The 22,856-nt window shown below is 35.0% G+C and overlaps 1 protein-coding gene across 5 annotated transcripts in view; it reads right to left on the reverse strand.

Annotated features, from left to right (window-relative positions):
* YES1 (YES proto-oncogene 1, Src family tyrosine kinase) overlaps positions 1–22,856 on the reverse strand; it is a 73,377-nt gene that overhangs the window by 12,552 nt on the left and 37,969 nt on the right. For all 5 annotated transcript variants that reach the window (XM_074340257.1, XM_019741267.2, XM_019741265.2 and 2 more), the window contains 7 exons: positions 12,766–13,038; positions 9,418–9,517; positions 6,622–6,720; positions 5,026–5,129; positions 4,783–4,932; positions 2,014–2,169; positions 1,667–1,846 (listed from right to left, as the gene is read on the reverse strand). In XM_074340257.1, the coding sequence (XP_074196358.1) occupies positions 1,667–1,846; positions 2,014–2,169; positions 4,783–4,932; positions 5,026–5,129; positions 6,622–6,720; positions 9,418–9,517; positions 12,766–13,030 (1,054 nt within the window). In that variant the 5' untranslated portion in view covers positions 13,031–13,038. The remainder of the gene's footprint in view (positions 1–1,666; positions 1,847–2,013; positions 2,170–4,782; positions 4,933–5,025; positions 5,130–6,621; positions 6,721–9,417; positions 9,518–12,765; positions 13,039–22,856) is intronic.

Here is a 22,856-nt window from a genome sequence, read left to right on the forward strand (position 1 = left end):
TTATGCTATCAATATTGTGATTTTAAACCTCCTCTTTGTTGTCCCTTTTCTTTCTTCCCTTTCTAGTTCATCCAATGTATTCTGAAATGGAGTATTTGGCAGTGGTTTGTAGTACAGGTTCCTTTCCCAAATTGCCATGTGCTTTTGGGCGTTAGGTATGTTTTGGTTATCAATTAGTAGGCTATGTCAGTTGTTAACCTTTTAGTTTTTCTGTTGGTTTCCTATAGCGAACATGTAGCTTGTAGTTGGCCCTGTCACCACTAGATGGAACTGAATCATTGGCTGAGATGAACTACTGAAGAGGGATGACATACTCAGTGTTAACTATGGATCAGTGACTTGTTAAGAGTAAAAAAAATGTAGATAAAATTCAAAAGGGTAAAAAGCGAATCTATCAGCATATTTTATGACTTACTGGTTCCATGTCTAAAGCATCACTTGCAAAGGAAAAAAGAGGGAAGAGAAACCTTCCCTTCTCTTTATCCTGGCCCTAACCAACCCTGTTACTAAAGATCCCACCTTGGAGTCTGGGGTTTTGTGGAATGCGAGACATTTCAGTTGATAGTAGAAATCTAGAAAAAGAAAGTTTTAGCTGTCCTATGATGATTATGTTTATATTAAAATGAGATAAAATTAATTTACCTGATTTCTTTGCTTTAGTACTAATGATGTAAATCTTTCGGATTGCAATATTTTAATTCAGTTTGTACAAGTACTTATTTTTTTTCATTTTCCTAGCTACTCCCCTTCCTTTATAGTTAACACATTGTTTGTGGAAAACGAGTAAACTCGTCATATCGCCTCTAGTTGGAACCGGCAAAAGTTTTGCAAAGTAAATAAATAGAGACCTCTTTTTAAACTAAAACACTGAAAGTTTCATAGAAAAATATCAAATAGATCGAAAGATATGAATATTTTACGGAAAATCTAATTTTGGCGAGAAAATGTCAAAAAAGCCCCGCGTTACGACGCGATTTGGCGGGAAAATGCCCGCTTACAAAGTGTTAAATGGAATGAGGGACTACTTTCAAAATAAATTCATTCTGCTTTATTTCCTTTTTAAACTTTGTACTATCCCTTGGAATAATAACAGCAGCAAATCACTTCTGTTAAACAAAATGTCATTATTTTCTCTTTTCAAATGTCTATATTAAAATCTTAAATTAGAAAACACTATAAAATAGGGGCAGCTGAATGGCTCAGTCGGTTAGAGTGTGCGCTCTGAACAACAGGGTTGCTGGTTCGATTCCCACATGGGCCAGTGAGCTGCACCCTCCACAACCAGACTGAAGACAACGAGATGCCGCTGAGCTTCTGGAGGGGCGGCCGGATGGCTCAGGTGGTAAGAGAGTGAGCTCTCAACAACAAGGTTGCCGGTTCAATTCCCGCATGGGATGGTGGGCTGTGCCCCCTGCAACTAAGATTGAAAACGGTCAACCGGAGTTAGAGCTGAGCTGCGCCCTCCACAACTAGATTGAAGGACAACGACTTGGAGATGATGGGCCCTGGAAACACACACTGTTCCCCAATATTCCCCAATAATAAAAAATAAATAAAAGAAAACACTATACAATAAAAACCTGTATGCATAAAAATAGAAACGAAAACTTGTTTTTAAAAAAATTTATTAACATGGATACCCTAAGAGATACCAATATACACATACCTTTTGACATAAATTCAGTGACAATGTAAATTGGCTCTTCAGAAACAACAGCATATAGTGGAACAAGTTTATCGTGTCTTAATTTTTTCATTATCTGAGCCTCTTGAAGAAAAGCTTCTGGCATCATTGTACCTGGTTTTAGTGTTTTGATTGCTACTTTTGTGGTTCCATTCCATGTTCCTAGAGAAACAACACTTTTACCATTTTAATGAACACTTAAAGAGAATTTAAACCAAACTTCAATGAGCAGTAGTTACCTTAAATATTTCAACATAGTTTACCATAAATTGTGACTTTTTAATCTATGGCTAAACGACGACAAAAAAAAAAAAGTTCAGCCTTCTTACCCATCCATACTTCACCAAAACATCCTTGTCCTAGTTTAACTTCTAGTCGCAAAGATTCTCGAGGGATTTCCCAAGCATCTTTTGCTAGACCTTGAGTCTGGGGTTTCACAGTTGGACATACAGTTGTTAACTTATGGCATAACCCATCGGCGTGTTCTAGATAAATGAATAAACTACACTGTAAAATGCATTGGTTATAAAAATTAAGGTACATATAGTATCAATGTTTTAAAAAGTTTAAATTATAGACAATCAAAACAAAAACATAATGTTCTATCAGTTTTTTCATATAAAAGCACAAATGCAAAAAGGGAGTTGCATAGCCTCTTCAATAAATGGTGCTGGGAGAATTGGAAAGCCACGTGCAAAAGAATGAAACGACTGCTATCTGTCACCATGTACCAAAATTAATTCAAAATGGATCAAAGACTTAAGCATCAGACCTGAAACAATAAACTGCACAGAAGAAAACATAGGTACTAAACTTACGGACAAAGAGCATTTTATAAATTTGACTCCAAAGACATGGGAAGTAAAAGCTAAAATAAATGAATGGGACTATATCAAACTTAAAAGCTTCTTTCTGTACAGCAAAAGAAACAACACTGACAAAATAGAAAACCAACTGAATGGGAGAAGATTTTTGCAACAGTGCCTCCGATAAGGGGCTAATATCAAAAATATACAAGGAACTCATGAAACTCAACAACAACAAAAACAAACAACCCAACTGAAAAATGGGCAGAGGACCTGAAGAGACATTTCTCCAAAGAGGACATACAAATGGCAAATAGACATATGAAAAAATGCTCAACATCACTAATCATCAGAGAAATGCAAATAAAAACCAAAATGAGATATCACCTCATCCCAGTTAGAATGGCTATCATCAACAAGACAAATAGTAGCAAGTGTTGGAGCGGCTGTAGAGAAAAAAAAACCCTCATACACTGTTGGTGGGAACGCAGACTGGTGCAGGCGCTATGGAAGGCAGTGTGGAGCTACCTCAAAAAATTATGAATAGAATTACCACATGACCCAGCAATCCCTCTCCTGGGTATATACCCCAAAAATCTGAAACCATTTATCCATAAAGACATATGTGCTCCAATGTTCATTGCAGCTTTATTTACAGTGGCCAAGACATGGAAACAACCAAAATGTCCTTCGATAGATGAATGGATGAAGAAGTTGTGGTATATATATACAATGGAATACTATTCGGCAGTAAGAAAAGATGAAATAAGACCATTTGTGACAACATGATGGATCTTGAGAGTATAATGCTAAGCGAAGTAAGTCAGACAGAAAAAGTAGAGAACCATATGACTTCACTGATATCTGGTATATAAAACTGAAAACAAAAGAACAAGACAAACAAATGAAGAAACAAAAACTCAGACATAGACAATAGTTTAGAGGTTGCCAGAGGGTAAAGGGGGAGGAGGGCTCTAGAAGAGGGTAAACGGGCTCTAATATATGGTGATGGAAAGAGAACTGACTCTGGGTGGTGAACACACAATGTGAGACATAGATGATAATGTATTACAGAATTGTACACCTGAAACCCATGTAACTTTACTAACAATTATCACCCCAATAAACTTAAATTTAAAAAAAGGGGGGGAGTTGTATATATAAAGCAAAACATAAAAAGAAATGAAACATTTTGCTAATTACATTTTAAAAGTTATTATTTATTGAACAGTTATTATGTCCCAGCCATTGCACTAATTCAGCACTTTACAAATAGCTCATATGAGTCTTGGAAAATTAAACAACTTTCCTCAAGGTCAGCTAGTTACTAAGTGATGGAGATGGGATTCAAACTCTAGGTCTGGCTGCCTACAAAGTTTTGCCTTTGACTACTGTGTTTTATTTCTTCACAAAGAGAATGTTACCATTAATTGTTATTTCTAATAACCACTAATGTTAAGAGGTATACCAAAAATCAAGGAAAAACTTCATTTAAGGGAACTGACTTTTAAATAAGGGAGACACAAAAACAGGGAATCCCAAATTTATAATGGCTTGACTTGTGAATCCTGCTTATACAATCTTTCTTATTGTGAATAAGACAAGTTCTCTCCCATTTTCAACAAGTAACCACACAAACCCACATTCTAACAAATACAATTACCACTGATGCCACTGCTTGGCAACATGTTTGATCAATTGTCAACATTGGTGGTTGACTTGACAGACTCAGTTTGCAGCTAGCTGTCACTGAAGAAGACACTGCCATGTAAACTTCCTCTCCCCTAGTATTATTAATCATTTAAAGAATTGCAGTTGCATTCATTTATCCAATTGGCAATGACAAATTTTGAGACAGAAGACTCTAGTATTAAATACCTTTCAAAGGCCCTTGACGTCTGAAGAATGTATAATTGCTACAGGTTAATTTTCCAGGAAAAGAAAAATGCATCTTCATTGGACTTATTTTATTTAATAAATAAATCTTATTTGGATTTATTCTTTAGGAAGTTTTATATAGCCCAGCCCTTTAACAGCTTTACCTACTTAATAAGTGTCCCTAAATAAGAACTGAAATGATGATAACGTGGTTTTAACACATCATCCAAGAATCTAAGCCAGGTAATAAGTGTTACCTATTCGTCATTTAAACACTAGAATACAACAGACATCTAGTGAGAACATGCCGTATATGAAGTAGCGTGCTAAACCTTAACAGGCATGAAACTTGGATTCTGTCATTATAAAATAAAACATAAGGAAATAATTTTTACCTTTGAAATAGTCACATACCTGTGTAGTGCTTTACCAATTTCTGCAGAGTCTCAAATTGTGCTCTAGTTGTGATATAGTATCCACCATTGTCGAGCTTCCTAATTTTGTAGTGTTTCACATTGTCGCCCTTCACTTCATCCCAGTCACGAATAGAGAGGGAATAAGCACCTGGAGGGGCAGGAGAATGAAACTTTTTACTTTATCTTTCTCAAAATACTGCCTAAGAAAATTTTTATACTTATATTAACATAATTTTTATACCTTTAGTAGTTTCACTCTCTCTTACTAAAAAGATACCTCGTTGATTCCCAGGATTCAGAAGTAATCTTTCAGCATCTTTTCTCCCCATTTTGCCAAAATACCATCTGGAAAAAATGAAAAGTGTTCTGAGTTAGAGAGGTGTAAAGGTAAGAAAAATTGTATGTAAGTATTAGTAAGAATGGAGCGGGTTAGGGAGGATGACAAAGCACAGCTATAGAGAACATAGCGTAAAAATACAGTAAGACACAATGAAGGCTCTTTATTAAATAGGAATGTTATAAATAAATATTACTGTTAGAATATACTATGCCATAGTATTTCTACGTATTGCTTACTCAACATGTCTCTTAAACTCCACCTGACAGTCACAGGACTGGTACTCAATGGAGAAGGAAAAGCAACAATGACAGAGCCTTTCAATCTAACACTATAGTAGGAAATGCTAACACTATAGTAGGAAAAATAAAAGTGGTTCTCTGGCAACAGTGTGATCACGTGTATTCAGCAGGATGCAAGTAAACCATATCCAAATTATTAGGAACTCTAAATTAGTTTAATACAGTTTTGTGAATAAAAATGAGTTTCTGCTGTGGAGGAGCTGACAGAATAGCAGAGAAAAAAGACAAAACGACAAAACAGAAAGTAACAAGTGCCAAAGCAGAACAGAGCTATGAAGACAAATTACATATCCTCAATAAAAGCAAACAATCACTGACAGAATACCTACCGTGTTTCCCCCAAAATAAGACCTAGCCGGACAATCAGCTCTAATGCGTCTTTTGGAGCAAAAATTAATGTAAGACCCAATCTTATACTATATTATATCAGATCCAGTCTTATGGTAAAATTTTTGCTCCAAAAGACGCATTAAAGCTGATTGTCCTGCTAGGTCTTATTTTTGGGGAAACACGGTATTATATCCAAGGCACTGTGTTAAATATGTGAAAATAAAGTAGCATTTATGGGTCCCAGATAAACTTGGTTTGACCCAAAAGTAGTATGTCCTTGAAGGTGAACTTCAACTTTTTAAAAGTTGCAAGACTAGCAGATAGAAACTCCCAGATACCCTCCACCCAGATTTCCCAACTGTTAACATTTTGCTTTGTCACAGTCTCTCTTTCCCTGTATATGTGTAGGTGTGAGTATATATTGTTTTCTGAACTGATTAAGAGTAAGTTGCAAACAGACTGAATCATTACCCCTAAATACTTCAGTAGGTACTTCCTAAAAGACAAGGATACTCTCCCACAGAGGGGCAAGCACCTAAGTCAAGAAATGAACAGTGATATAAATACTATCAGATGGTAAATTTTTGAAGTGAGTATGCAAAATACAAAAAGGGCTAATCTAATTTTTTTAAGGTGGAAAGGTAAAGGCATAACAGTAGTATTAATGCAGATTCATTTATGATCCTACTGTTAAGTGCATACTATGGCATTAATTATTAATTTTCAAGTAACATCCCCTATTAATATGATACATTAGTTTTATTAAGACTGATATGTAATTGTGTGTGTAAAGTTGTGGCTAAGTAGAATGTGCATTAAAACATTTTAAAAATGAAAACAATAAATAAAATATGAAGTAGCGCCATACTCTTCTGCCTGAATGGAATCTGCAGGGGCTACATAATTGCTAGGGATGTAGCCATTCTTTCCTGTAGCAATCGATCTTGCTTCCCACCAGTCTCCTTCCCTGCAACACATAAAACAACAATCACCACAGGGAGACTTCTGCTCCGGCGCCACAGATTGCAGCTTGGTCTTGTATCTGAAGCAGACAGAAGATATTTCTTCCATTTTTTTATTCATGCATTAATTTGATCAAGAATCAAACTCAAAAGAATACTAAAAAATAAATTTTATGAATTAAGGGAATAAGGCTAAGCAAAAGCACAACTGCATTTCTACTCTAGACCAAATTTTAAAAATTACACTTTCTTAGTTATAAGATCACTTTTTACATAACTTTTTCAACCTAGGACAATAAACTATACTGAATAAAACAATTCAGGAGGTAAATCTTTCAAATTACTTAGTTTTGACTGTTTTCTTTTTCAAAAGCTTTATTGGGGTATAATTTGCATACCATAGAATCCCCCCATTTAAGATGTACAATTTAGTGGGTTTTAATATATTCAGAGAGTTGTGCAACCACTACCACAATCCATTTTAGAACATTTTCATCACCCTCAAAAGAAACCCCATATCGATTAACAGCTACTTCCCACTCCTCTCCAACCCCCAACACTGCCAACCATTAATCTGCTTTCTGTTTCAATGGATATACCTCTTGTGGACATTTCATATAAATGGAATCATATAATACATGGCCTTTTTGACTGGCTTCTTTCACTTAGCATAATATTTTCAAGGTTCATTTATGTTGCTCCATGTTTTAGTAGTTCATTGTTTTTAAATTGCCAAATGCTTTTCTTTTTAACAGTGCATAAAATTACAATGTTCCTCTTTAGTTGTTTTAGGAAGAAAAGAGGATGCCCTAGAGCTTCTGTTACATTGGCCAAAATATTATCAACGGGCAATAACAATAAAAAAATTAATTCTTGGAATAAAGTATATACAAAAATGTTATCCTAAATATCCAAATAAGACTAAAAGCAATTTAGAACTATATGTAGTTTGTAATACATAAGGCTTGACTTTTCTAAAATTAATGTGAAAGGAGCGAATATTATCAGTCTCTAATGAGGAAGATACACATATAAGTTCCGCTACTATGTTTTGCTTTACCAGAGAGAAGTATTAAAAATATTTTATCTAATTAAATGCTTGAGATACATTTGCTTTCTAGAAAATGAAATGAAAATCCTTTTGTAATTCAAGTATTTACAAACTCATACACTTGGTTTGTAGTTTCCTAGTATACATTAAGTACTTTCAGGTATACAAACTGAAAACTTTGCATTTGATCCTACTAACCATTCACTGATCCTACTAACCATTCAAATATTTACTGAATACCTTTTAAGTGACAGATTTTGTGACAGGTGTGCTGGAAACAGGGTAAAAAGACAGTCCTTACTCTCAAGAAACTCACAGTTTAGAGCAGAATTTCTCAACCTCGGCATTAGTGACACCTTGGGCTAGATAATTCTCTGTTGGGGGTGGAGGAGAGGGGCTGTCCTGTGCATTGCAGGATGCTGAGCAGTATCCCTGGACTCTACCCACTAGATGACAGCAGCAGCACCCTCACTGGAACAACCAAAAATGTCTCCAGACATTGCCATATAACCCTGGGAAATTTTGCCTCAGGCTGAGAAGCACTTATCTAAAAGAATGATAAGCTCGTGATAAATTATAATTCAAAATTGCTATGGCAGCTATGATTGAGGTTTGCACAGGTTGCTATGAACAGGTAAGAAACATACTTAATCTGGCAGGAGGTGGGGACTGGGCCAAGTGAGAGAGGAAGAAAGTCAAGAAGGCTTCCTTGAGAAAGGACATAGGAATATATGTTTTGAAAGATGAGTTTGGTTGGCCAGATAAAGGGGAAAAAAATGGAGACAAGAAGTCACATTCCAGAAAAAAGAAGTTGTATGTGTGAAGGCATGGAGGTGAAAAACCAGTGTGTTCAAAAATCTGCAAGTAATTCAACATGGTTGAACAGTGGAGAAAGGGGAAGAAGCTCAATGAATGATGCCAACTATCGTTTTTCTTTATCTTGATGGCAACTGGTAGCTATTGAAGGGTTTTAAAACAGAGACATGAACATACTTTATGTTTTGGAACAATAACTGGTAGCAAATGGGAATAAGAATGCAAGGAAACATGACTGGAAGCAAACAGACTATAAATACACATTTTGAGAAGATACAAAGTGGCTGCTATGCCTGCTAATGAAATATGGGATCTATATTCCATAATGAGCAATGAATTTTCTATGGTGGGTCACTAAATGACAAAAAAGTCTAAGAGTCACATAAGGAAAAAGCAACTTAATTTGGTCAATTTGGGGTTACCAGGGGTTCTTTAGCCTTTTTCCTTTGTGTGTGTGTGTGTTTTAAGAAAAAGAGATAAGGTCTTTAAATCATCAGTAATAGGAATCACTGATAAATAGGAATATAGAATTTTCTTTATAAAAAATTTTTTTTTAAGTAATGTTTTTTGAAAGTAGTTACTTACTTATACTCCCTCAATCTTCGTTCTTAAATCTTTACTGTTTATGGCAGAACCACGGCAACACAATTTGTAGAAGTAACTTCTAGCTACATCAGTAGTATTCTGCCACGTGTCTAAAGAAACCACAGGCATCATCCAACCCAGTAGGCAGAGATCAATGCCCCACCACTCTCATCTCTGAATCATCCACCAGCTCAATGGTTTTAGTGTACAGAGTAGGTTACTGTCAGTATTTCTCATTCACAACACTTACGTATTGTTAATTATTTGAAATCTTTCACCCTTTTTAAATGAAAGGTCTTCTGTAGTTCTAGCTTCATAATCATATAAGGCCACAAATATAGTAACACCACCTATTGGAGGAAAAAACACCAAGGTAAATTATATAGATAAATTAACCAAAGAGAAATTAAAAAACCACTGCCAGCAAAAAAAGCTTAAGCATAGTTTTTTTTTCTAGTCTCCAGAGTCTATTTTTAAAAGTTGGAGATTTGGGCAGTTGGCATTTTCAAGTTAACAAGATGCTCTCTTAAGACTTCTGTGAAAGTACAGTACTCTATAAATTCTAAAATTCTACAGACCCAGAGAAACAAATTTAATTTTGATTCACAGTAGTAACGTCTCTGGCTTGAAAGCCAGTCAATATTCAAATCAATTCTTTCACAGAAAAAGCATTAACAAGTACTATAAACTACTGATATTGATGGTCTAAACTTCTTATAAACAATGAGTGAATATTTTGATCCTTAAGACTAATCATTAACAATAATAACTAGGGTTTTAATAAGACAATTTATTATGTTTAACATTCATATATAAAAACATGATTTTCTTAGCAATTAAATGGTATGGCTGCTAGGAATTACAAATTCCAAAAATAACTGTGTCATAGATAGCATTGTGTGTAGAGGCTTAAGAGATTAGCACACTTAAACAGCCAAACTATTATCTGCAAACAAAAGAAAGAATAAAACAGATTATCTCATTTATCTGGCTTCTGCCGAGTTCCAGTCATATATTAACTACCTATCTGACATCTCTACTTCAATGTCTAACAAGCATTTAAAACATATTAGACACTACAAAACAAAGGTGTTGATTTTTCTCCTCTAACCTGCTATCTAAGTTTCACCTACCTAAGCCAATGGCTCTACTAAATCAATCAAGTATTTAAGCCAAGCCCATGACCACCACTGTCAGTTCTACTACCTCTAAATTATCTACTTTCTTTTCCATGTCTACTGCTGCCACCCTAATCCTAGTCCTTATTATCTCTCACTGGGACGGCTGGGTCTATTGGGAGTAGTACCGTGTTTCCCCGAAAATAAGACCGAGCTGGACCATCAGCTCTAATGTGTCCTTTGGAGCAAAAATTAATATAAGACCTGGTATTTATTATATTATATTATATTATATTATATTATATTATATTATATTATATTATATTATATTAATTATATTATAGATCCAGTCTTATAGGAAAATAAGATCAGGTCTTATATTAATTTTTGCTCCAAAAGACATATTAGAGCTGATGGTCCGGCTAGGTCTTCTTTTCCAGGAAACACGGCAGCCTCTTAACCTATTTCTATATCTGCTCCCTACATCCATTCTCCACACAGCTGCCAGAATGAGTTTTTTTTTGTGTGGTTTTTTTTTTAAGGAAATTCAATCATGCAAATCCTTTACTGAAATCTCTTCAATGGCATCTTTATGGCTTTGAATAAAACCTAAACTGCTTACCAGAGTCTATGAGGTCCTGAGTAATCCTGACTTTTCAACCCCACATCATACAATTCTATCCCCTGCCCATACTGACATCCTTCCTTACTAGTACTCAAAAACTGCCCAGTCCATCTGTACTTCCTAACTTTGTATTTGTTATTCTCGGTCCCCAAAAAGCTCTTTTCCCAGTTTTGCCTATGTTTAAGTCCTTCTCATTAACCAAAAACTCAGAGGCTCAAGTGATTTCTTCTCAAGTTGCCTTTCCTTGATCATCTAAAGAGCCTTCACCAATCTACTGGTTAGTTCCTTTATAGCACTTAAGAACCATTAATCATACTGTTTAATTGTTTATATCACTATTGTCCAACCCTCACTCTAATGTAAACTCCATTAGAGCAGAAACCCTGTTTCTCTTGCTGATACCAGGCAGACACTCACTATATATTATAAATGAATACTCCTGAACAGACTATTTCACATAAACTGCTTCAGGTAACTAAAGTGTGTCTTAAAGCATAATATTTACTTTAATCATTTTGGATTAATATCTTTCCCAAATATAGATTCCTGAAAATTTAAACTTTTGCTGATGACTGAGAAATACCATCAAGGGCATCTATCACTGAAGTATTTAGAGTTAGGGGGTTGGAGTGAAGACTGTAATTTACTCTTTGAAGTCCGTAACTCCCCAAATGCACAGTATAATAGAATTAGTATATGACATTCCTCTGGCCACTATTACTGGTCCAGAAGTGAGCAGACTAAAGGGACAAATTTATAGTCCCTGCTTGTAGAAGAGATTTCTCTCTTGTCCCCATTGGTTGTTAGTACGGACACGTTGCTCAATTTGATGCTGGCAGCTGTTTTGTCAGGTCTAAAGATAACGTGGACACACCAAGGGCTGCAGGAAAGAGATCAAAGAAACTTGAGTTGTTGACGACATCAAGGAACTGCTGAATCAAGGAATCCTGGAGCTCATCCTACCTTTTTAAACCAGTTGTGTTTTGTTACTCAAGAGAAAAGCATCCTGACATGGGACCTTTCATAAAAGAACTCTCTCTCTTTTTAAAGTTTCTGACTACTTTTTTAGAGTATTTCTGGCTCCATTAAAGGTTGTCAGCTGTCACTTCTTGTTCTCTGAAAGGATATTATGACATAAATAATAAATAGAGTTCTGGAATAGGTCATTAAATCTGGGCTCTACAGCTTATTATCTGTGACTGAAAAAAAAAATCATTTAAACTCTGAGCCTCAGGATTTTTTTAAAAACCAGTAGTACCTAATAGAAAAACTGTATTATCATCATATTGCCATTTAATTAACATTTATGAAGTAATTACTATATTTCTTAATAGTGAATAATACTTTATAATCCTGAGAAATCGTAACATTTCTTGAGGGAGGGGTATATATTTTTTTAATTTATTTTTTAATTACAGTTGATATACAATATTATGTTAGTTTCAGGTGTACTACATAGTGATTAGACATATATCTCACGAAGTGATCACCCCGATAAGTGACACAGTACATAATTAATGACTGTATTTTCTATGCTGTACTTTACACTGTTTCAAATCTTTATATCCCCAGTGCCAGCCACACAGTAGGCACTCAATAATTATTTGAAAAATGAATTAATGAAATATTAATGGTGTAACTCAGTACATAATCACCATCACATTATCAAATTTCCCAGAACAATATTCATGTATATAATAAGGCTTTAATTTTTATGTCAGAGACTAATTTTCACATGAACTTATTTAAAAAGTCCCCCATTAAGTTATTTTTCTTACAGCAGGCAAACCTTATGTATGTATTGCCCAAGGTCACGTTCTCAAACTGACAACGGAATTGTCCATTTCAATCTCACCTGTTAAACCAGCAGGATATGAACTTGGCACCACTGAGAATGAGGAAGATGCTCCTCCGAAAGGTGTCACCCCTGAGGATCCTCCAAATGGTGTCATGGAAAGACTGCTAAAATTAACAGATGTTCCCTTTGCTGAAGACGATGGTGTCGCTGCAGTGTGCTCTGCTCCATAATGGCTGACACTTGTATTGACAGGTTCTGGAGTGTTTTCTGATGTATATTTAATGGCTGGACTTTTGTTCTCTTTACTTTTAATGCAGCCCATTATCAAATCTAAAAAAGTAATAAAGCAAATACCTTCAGAAGCAGTTAACATAAAGGTTATTTCAAAAAAGATGCAATTAAAAAGTTGACATTAAACAAGGCATTTTTCACCTGCAAAAAAGAAATTAACAAAACCAACAGAATTAAAAACCAGACAGCTAAAAATGAAATCTCTTCCCCCCATTTATCTTTATTACAATTCTGCTAAAGCATCAGTCCAATCATGTCATTCTCCAGCTCTACTACCTTTAATGGTCCAATGATAACATGCCACAGTGTGCAGGGAAAATCATGGGCTCTGAAGCCAGAGGGACCTAAGTTTGAATCTTGGCTTTCTACTTATTAGTGGAGTGATTCAGGTATGCTGATTGACCTCTCTGCACCTCAGTTACTTGAAAAAGAGAGACGATAATATCACCTACTTCATAAGGTTTTCTATGAGGATTAACTTAAGTTTATAAGTTTATGACAAGTTCTAGACAATACCTGGCACAGAGCAGGTACTAGCAAATACTGGTTACATTCCTTCTATCTGTACCAGCACTGTGTAATAGAAATATAACCCAAGCCACAATACAATTTAAAATTTTCTAGTAGCCACATTAAAAAAAAACACAGGTAAAATTAATTTTAATAATATATTTTATTTAACCCAATATAGCTAAAATATAATTATTTCAACATAACATATAAAAGTTTTCAGTGAGATGTTTTATACTTTTTTTGTACTAAGTCTTCAAAATCTGGCAAACTTACATCTCAATTTGGACCAGACACATTTCAAGTGTTCAGTAGCTGTATGTGGCTAGTGGCTGCCACTTAGGACAGTGTAGTTCCACATCCTGTCCCTTCCCTATTGATAGACACACCTCCAATGTTTACCAAATATGACCCCAATCTAGCTTTCCAACCTCATCTCCTATTTTTTCCTCATACTTACCCTATGCATGCAAGAAAAAAAAAAATCCTATTTCCCCAATACCTATGCCCTGTGTTTTCCTATTTCTGTGTGTTTTTTCCCTCCTGAAAGACCCTAATACTCTCCCCACATCTCTCGCTATCTGTAAAATTTATCCATTCATTCATGAGCATCACAAACGTTTCCATTTAGGCTTTCCTGTAATTGGTAAAACACATTTTTCTTTAAAACTTCCAATGCACTTTTGGGAAGGTTTTTGTATGAGACTCTCACCTTATTCTATTTTGTATTTCGTGTTTTTTATTGTTTGTTTTGTTTTTGCTTACTGCCCTAATTCCACTCTACCCCAAATTACTGGCAATACATTTTTAAAAGCAAGAGTTACTTATAGCTTACACACTATACAGCCTACTAGTGTGATATACACATAGTCAGTTTACTAATATCATAAAATCTACATTCTTCTATTCACTTCCTGAAGAAGTACTAATGAAGATTTCATTAATTCACTTGCTTTTAAAGGTCATTCTTATTTTACAGTTTTTCCCTTCTTATATGACATTCAAAAGGAAGTAAGTGATGACTGCCTCATAAATTCTGAAAGACTGAACATTCACAACCTTGGCTATATAAGATTAATTTAAAATGTAGCTATAAATATTAACATAGAAACAGTCTCAGAATTTCGGAGTTGGAAGGTTTTCAAATCATTACCTTAAATGGGTATATTCTGAAGATGTTACAGTTAAGCACAGCATTGAAACTTGACTGGGACTAGAAATCTAAATATCTACTTAAAACACTTGAGAATTATAAGCTAAATGTATACAAGAGAACTGCTTCTAAAAGTGTCAGAAGAAACAAAAGGTAAGTCGTTTCATAATCTAGTGTTGCAAAAGTCTTAAAACATAATGTAAAAGTAGGAACCTTAAAGGAAAAGACTCTTAGACATATAATTATCTAACTTACATGTGGGGAGTAGGAGTGGAAACAATAACTCTTAAGTGAAGTTAAAGATATGAGAAATAGGGAAAGTATCTTGTATTTGCTCATGCCCTTACTTGCTCTCAACACACACAAAAATGTACACATATGAAAATTGGTTGACATTCTTAATATAGACAACTCTTACATGTGAAATACATACATGTGAAAAAAAAGATAGCCTCTCAGAAAAATAGAAAAGCCTATCAAGAGGCAATTCACAAATGAAATATGAAAGGCAAATTAGCATATGAAGATATGTCCAACCTTCCCAGTCTTCTAATAAATGCAAATTTTAAAAGATACCTTTTCTATTTACCAGATTGGCAAATTCTGACTCAATACTCAAGGTTGACTTTTAACCAATAATCAATATATATCCCCAAAATAAGGTAAGTACAGAAATGTTTAAAAATCCATACAAAGAATCTTCAAAATTACCTGTATCCAAAATCTAAATATTAATAAAACATTAACAATTACATAAATTAGACTTTGAAAGAACAGCAGTTGTATGAAGGAGAAAAAAATTATGAAAGCCAGTATAACTGCTAATTTATTTTAAATTTAACAACAGACTGGTTGAAATACATCAAATCTTAACAGGGGTTACTATAATTATTCACCCACTCTCCATTTCCATTCCCAGCTTCCTTATTTTAACCTTCTTCTCCATCCAGGAGAAGACCTAAGCAAAAGACCTTGCTTAGGTCTTTTCTCCCAGCAAGACATTACTCTTAATTTCTCTTTCTTCAAAAGTCACACCTTTTTCCCTCACCCTACCAGTTTTCCATTATTACTCTTAACCTGTCCTCCAGCCTCTTTTTCTTAACCCAAAATCTTCAGTCCAACTTTTCACATCCACCCACTTACCCTTTTTCTAGCAGCTCCAAGACAGACCATCATTTGCAGTCTAGTTCCACTAGCACCCCAGTATCAATACACAGAAGCCATCACTGCTGCCACCTCCTTTACAAACATTAATATAAACGTAGGGCATGATTTACAATTTAAAGTAAACTTGAGGTGCAATGACTTAAACAGATTTTTATGGGTTGTCTTAGAAACATCATTAAAAACATTTATACGGGAAAATCTCTTTTAAGTTCCAAGCTACTAACGTACAGATATATATTTATTAACAACACATATTTATTAGACACTATAAAGGAGCTGGGGATAGTAAGAAATGGTCCCTTTTCTTTAAATAAGGTTACAAATGAGGGTGGAAAACAAATACAGCATTGTAAAATGTGGAAAATGTTAAAAGTGGGCAAAAAAACATGTTAGAGTGGAGGCATGTACAAAACACCATGAGACTACAACAGAAGTTATCGGCTCTGCCTTGAGTGCATGGGAAAGAAAATTTTGCAAAGACACTGGCATCTGAGCTAGATCTTGAAGAGATGGAGATTTAAGGAAAAGGAAATAAGATATTCCAGGAAGAATGAAAGTATGCAGAACTGCTCAGATGCTTCAAAAGGCATGGTGTATTTGGGGAACAGAAAACTCTGTGGCAGTAGTATAAGAGGATGTTTTCTGAGGATGAGACAGATGGCTAGATGTAGAGGACAATTTACACATAAAGAGGATTATTTGCTACGCAATAACTTGTAGGCCTTATCCAGGGAACACTGAACTGGGAAGCTATTTAAGATTTTTTAAAAGGTGAATAGCAGAAGATAGGAATTTTAGAGTAACTAACTATGGCAGTTAGCAGGAATTATACACTGGAAAAAAAAGAAATAATGGTGGCAGTTAATCAAGTTGTAAAACTACTGCAATAACCTATGTGAGAAGGGACAAATGTGGGGCAAAAGATGAGGGGGAAATGAGAAGTACATACAAAGTATAATAATCAAGTTGAAATGATCAGTTGAATATGAGTAGAGCAGATATGAAGAAAAAGGAGTTATTCATTCACTCCCCTGTATTTTATTGAATAGTTTAAAAGTAGTTACTCTGTGTGTTAAGGGCTGGATAACCCCAAAATTTCTAGTCTGAACTGAGTGGAACGCCATAACTGAAGAAGAGAAGAAACAGGTTTTTCTGGATGAATGAGTTCAGTTTCAGATGTTAGGTTTAGGTGCCTGTGGGGCATCTTGTTCAGTCCAATAGAGAACTGATAAAATAAGTCTGAAGCTCAGAAAGAGGCAGAAACCAAAGAAAGATTAAAACAAAAATATTTTCAGTTTAACCACACCTTTTGGAGATAATAAAACTCACCCAAGGTACAGCTTAGGAGGGGTATGAAGAATTAATACAATGTTGTAGGACACCTATATATAACGGGTAGCAAGCAAAAAAATTAGGAAGCAGCAATTCCAGTTGGGAGTACTTCCATAAATAGAAAACATGGTTAGAAAAGATAATCATCAATTTAAAGATAATGGAATGGATTGGGGAAGAATTCCAATGATATCTGTGGCATCTTTTGTTTCCTTAAAAGAAACATGAAGCAAACAGAGAAAAATATTAATGTGTTAAATGTGGGTAATGATATAATTATTTTTGTTTGAAGTATTTTATAATATATATTTAATAAGAATTAGTATAATGGGAATAAATACAGACTTTCAGGAAGAAAATGGCTAATAATGCTAAATACCAAAACAAAATCAAGTGGTATTTAAACTGATTTACACGGCCATTGGATCAGTAATTAGGAGCTCACTAGTGACTTTGGCACGAGCATTTCTTAAGCATCCTGAAAATAAAAGCTAAATCGCATTAAGTTGAATAATAAATTAATGAATAGGCCATGAAAATATGGGGAATTTTTGGAATGCAACATCTTTGTAAATTGGGAACATATAACTCATCTAAAGGTTTTCTGTGATTTATTTTCTAGTTTACTGATCCTCTCCTTCAGTCTTTGTGTAATCTAATACAGCAGAGCCACCATTCTCCCCCTGCTTTGAAAAACGAACGCTGATTTTGTTTACCCTCCTCCCATTTGCCAAATCCTTCACCTGCCCAGCCCTAGGTAGTACATAATAACTTCTTTAAGTCACTCATGTGTTCTTATTCCTTTTGCCAATTAACTGTGTCAGCCATGGGCATGGGCTTCTGGGAAGTTTTCCTCATTTGTGAAAAGGAATACAAGACAGGAATGTTCCTTTCCTTCCCTAGATGTTATCTATGATGCCTAAATTTGAGGCAGCCATCCAGAGAAGCTACAAAGCACCTATCTGAAAAGAGAACACCAACATATTGAAAATGGTAGGGCAGAAAGATGAAAGGAACTTCAGTCCTTGATGATGTTGCTCAGGTATTAAATTATGTAACTCTACAATAACGCCAGAACACACTTTGCTCCAGAAAGCTTATTATGTGAAATAACAAATGTCTACTGTACATAAGCCAATTCTAGTTTGGTTTTCTGTTACTTGCAGCTGAAAGGATTTTAAATAATAAACTATTTAAATCATATGACAATGGTTAATATATTAAATGGCTTTCAACATATAAGGATTCAATAGCTTAACAAAAATACAGTCATGCATTGCATAACGTTTTGGTCAATGATGAACCGCATCTAAGACAACGGTCCCATAAGATTACAATGGAGCTGAAAAATTCCAACCACCTAGTGATGTCATAATGTCATAGCACAATGCATTACTCATGTGTTTGTGGTAATGCTGGCGCCACCAGCCGTCTAAAAGTATAGCACATACAATATATACAGTGCATAATACTGATAGATACTAAAGGACATGTGACCAGCTTATGTACTTACTAAATTATACTTTTTATCATTATTTTAGTGAATACTCTCTACTTATTAAAAAGTTTGCTGTAAAACAGTATGCCGTGCGATACCAGCAGCAGCCTCATACGTCTTGTGTTCACAGCATCTCTCGATCGCATCATTTTCTCGTGCTTGATTTAATCTTGTGTTATTTTGTACAGTAACATGCTGTACAAGCTTGTAGCCTAGGAGCAGTGGGCTGTATCAGATAGTCTAGGTGTGTGGTAGGCTGTACCATCTAGCTCTGTGTAAGTTGCTCTATGATGTTCACACAGCTATGAAATCACATAATGATGATTTTCCCAGAACGTATCCCTGCCGTTAAGTGGTGCCTGACTGTATATCCCAAACTTACCTTATTTACGTAAATCTGAGATATCCTTAAGACTGTAAAATTCATCCTATAAAGGCAGAATTAAAATTTTCAGCAAACTATTTCATACTGATATTTAGTGGAGTATAGTGTGCATGAATATTTGCTGAAAAACAAGGCTTTAATTTGAATACTACTTATTTAAAATTAAGAAAGCTTCTTCTCTTAGACACTATCAGAAATACTTTCCTAAAATGTTCTTTTTTAAAATCAACTTTGAGGTGTAATTTACATACAACAACAAAAATGCATCCATTTAAAGTGTACAGTTCAATGAGTTTTGGCAAATACCTATAACTGTGTATCTACAATCACAATACAGAATATTTTAATCACACCCAAAAGGTTCTGTTGTACCCTTTTCCCAATCAATCCCTAACCCCAGACCTAGGCAATCATTGATTTGTTTTCTCTAACTAAAGATGTCTCTTTTCTAGAGTTTCATATAAATAGAATCATAGTATATGTAGTCTTTTTTGTGTCTGACTTTTTTTTTTTTTGATGAGCATTGTGTATTTGAGATACTTCCACGTTGTTGCATATATAGGTAGTTCATTAGTTTTTATCGCTAAGTAAAATTCCATCAAATGGATATACCATTATTTGTTTATCTATTTACATGTTGATGGGTATTTGGGTTATTCCAGTTTTGGGCTATTATAAATAAAGTGGCTATAAACATTCCTGCACAAGTCTTTGGATGGGTAGATGTACCAGGTCTGACAATTAAGTTTGTGAACTAATCCTAGAAAAAGTGCTATGGTGCATAACTCATTGCTGAATATCACTATGCTCATCTTCAAAGTACTCCCCTTGGGAAGCTATGCACTGACGCCAGCGCCTAGTCCACCCTTCAAAGCAATTTTGGAACTCTTTTTCTGGAATGGCCATCAGAGCTCTCGTCGTATTATCCTTGATGTCCTGAATGTCATCAAAATGTCTTCCTTTCAATATTTCCCTTATCTTCGGGTAAAGAAAGAAGTCATTGGGGGCCAGATCAGGTGAGTAGGGAGGGTGTTCCAATAGTTACTCATTTACCGGTTAAAAACTCCCTCACAGACAGCGCAGTGTGAGCTGGTGCATTGTCGTGATGCAGGAGCCATGAATTGTTGGCAAAAAGTTCAGGTCGTCTAACTTTTTCATGCAGCCTTTTCAGCACTTCCAAATAGTAAACTTGGTTAACTGTTTGTCTAGTTGGTACAAATGCATAATGAATAATCCCTCTGATATCAAAAAACGTTAGCGACAAGTTCATGAACTTAATTGTCAGACCTCATATGTCTCCCTCTCCCCTCCAATACCTAGGAATGGAACTGCTTGGTCATACAAAGATAAGTATACCCGTATCATAAGAAGCTGCTAAACTGTATTCTATGGTGGCTGCACCATATTCCATCTGTACAAGCCATGAATGTTAATTATTGTTGCTCCACATTCTCTATAATACTTTCTAAGTCTTTCTTTTCCTTCTCAGAAACCCATCATATGTTTACTTGGGTTTAGATATGACCCAAATATTATGTACAACTCTTTTACATTTTATCCTAGTTTATAAAAAAGCTTTGACAGTTGCAATCTACACCAACAGGTAGCTCACAATACAAAATGCATATGGCTGAGTTAATGTTACACACATTTATAACACAAGTATAATCCAAATCATTACAATTGCAAACAACCACTGATTTCTAGTTCACTAACAGAAATGATGGTCGGGACCTAGGTAACTACCAAACAAAACATCTTGATCCATTTAATTTGCCAAAAGCTATCAAGAGCATTTCAACAAGTCTGTCCTCTAAAGCCCAAAATTATTTCTACACTTAGATTAGAGTCAATGGCAATCTAAGACTGCAAAGTTACTAAGACACCATGATAATTCTTTCATATCTGTAATGTTTCAATGAGTCAGTATTTCACTCTTTTTAAATCCCATTTTAAAATTTAAGGCATAAATACACAAGATTCACCCTTATTGGTGTCCAGGTATGAGTTCTGACAAATGCATATAGTTGTGCAACCACCACCTCAATGAAGATAAAGATCAGTTCCATCACCCCTCGTGATGCTTCCATGCACTTTTTTGTAGTCAACCTCTGCCCCCAACCCTAGGCAACCACTTACCTACCTTCTGTTATAGTTTTACCAGATACCACACAGTATGTAGTTTTTTGATTTGGGCTTTTTTTTTTCTTCACTACGCATAATGCATCTGAGATCCACCCATGTCTTTGCAGGTACCAGTTCATTCCTTTTGACTACTGAGGAATATTCCACTGCATGCATATGCTGTCGTTCATTTATTCATTCCCCAGATGAGTGGTTTCCAGTTTTTGAAAATCACAAATACAGCCACTATGAACTCATACATATAGTTTTTTATGTGAACATAAGTTTTCGTTTCACTTGAGTAAATACTTAGGGGTGAAATGTCTGGGTTGTATAGGAAGTGTATATATTAACTTTATAGGAAACTGCAAAACTTTTCCAAAGAGCGTTAACATTTTGCATTTTCACCATCAAAATGAGAAGTCCAGTGACTCCACATCCTTATTAACACTGTCACTGTCCGTTTTTCTAGGTGTGTAGTAGTTCTATTGTTGTGGGTTTAGTTTGCATTTCCCCAATGACTATGCATCTAATATTAGGCTTCTTTTCATGTGCATATTTGCTACCCATATCTACTTTGGTCCAGTATCTGTTCAAATCAGTTTTCTAATTGGGTTGTCTTCTATTATACTCTGTAAACAAGAATATTTACTACTATAATACTATTATACTCTACATATTCTAAACTCAAGTTATTTGTCAGATATATGTATTGTAATATTTTCTCCCAGTCTATAGGTTGCCTTTGCATTTTTATAATAGTATCCTTGGACATGTAATGAAGTTCAATAAAATTTTTTATTTGATGGTTTGTGCTCTATGTGCCCTACTTGAGAATTCTTCACCAAAAAAGTTTCTCCTATGCTTTCATCTAGAAGTTTTAGCTCTTTACATCAAGCCTACTGAGCTATTTTATGGGAATTTTTGTACATGCTGTAAAGTCTGAGGTTCAATATTTTAAAACTGGATGTATAGTTCTTCAACTACCAGCTGCTAAAAAGACAGTCTATTTCCCACTGAATTATATGTAGTACCTGTCAAAAGTCAATTAATCATATATTAATTGGGTCTATTCGACACTATTAGTCCATTGTTTTATATGTCTATGCTTATGTCAATTATCACAATGTCTTCATTCTAAAGTTTTACAGTACATCTTGAAATTAGATAGTTTAAGTCCTCCAGTCTTTTCATCTATTTCAAAATTGCTTTCAATATTCTGGGGCAGGAGGTCAACAATTTTTTTTCTGGAAAGGGCCAGAGAGTAAACATTTTAAGTTTTGCAGAACAAATGGTCTCTGTCACAAGAACTCAACTCTGTCATTTTAGTGTGAAAGCGGCCACAGACAATACATAAATGCGTAAGTGTGGCAGTATTGCAATAAAACTATTTCCAAAAACATGCAGTGGGCCAGATGTGGCCTGCAAGTTGCAGTTTGCCAAACCATGCACTATGGTCTTTGCATTTCCACACAAATTTTAGAATCAGTTTGCCACACAAATTGTACAATCCGTTTGCCAATCTCTACACAAAAAAGCCTGCTGGGATTTTGACTGGGATGATATTCTATCTATAGATCAATTTTGGGAGAACTGAAGTTTTAAAAAATATTGATCTCCTGATTCACGAATTTAGTAGTCCATTTGTTTATTAGGACTTTAAAATTTTCTCTCAACAATGTTTTGTT

This window comes from Rhinolophus sinicus, linkage group LG09 (assembly GCF_036562045.2).
Source record: "Rhinolophus sinicus isolate RSC01 linkage group LG09, ASM3656204v1, whole genome shotgun sequence".
NCBI classification, from domain to species: domain Eukaryota; kingdom Metazoa; phylum Chordata; class Mammalia; order Chiroptera; family Rhinolophidae; genus Rhinolophus; species Rhinolophus sinicus.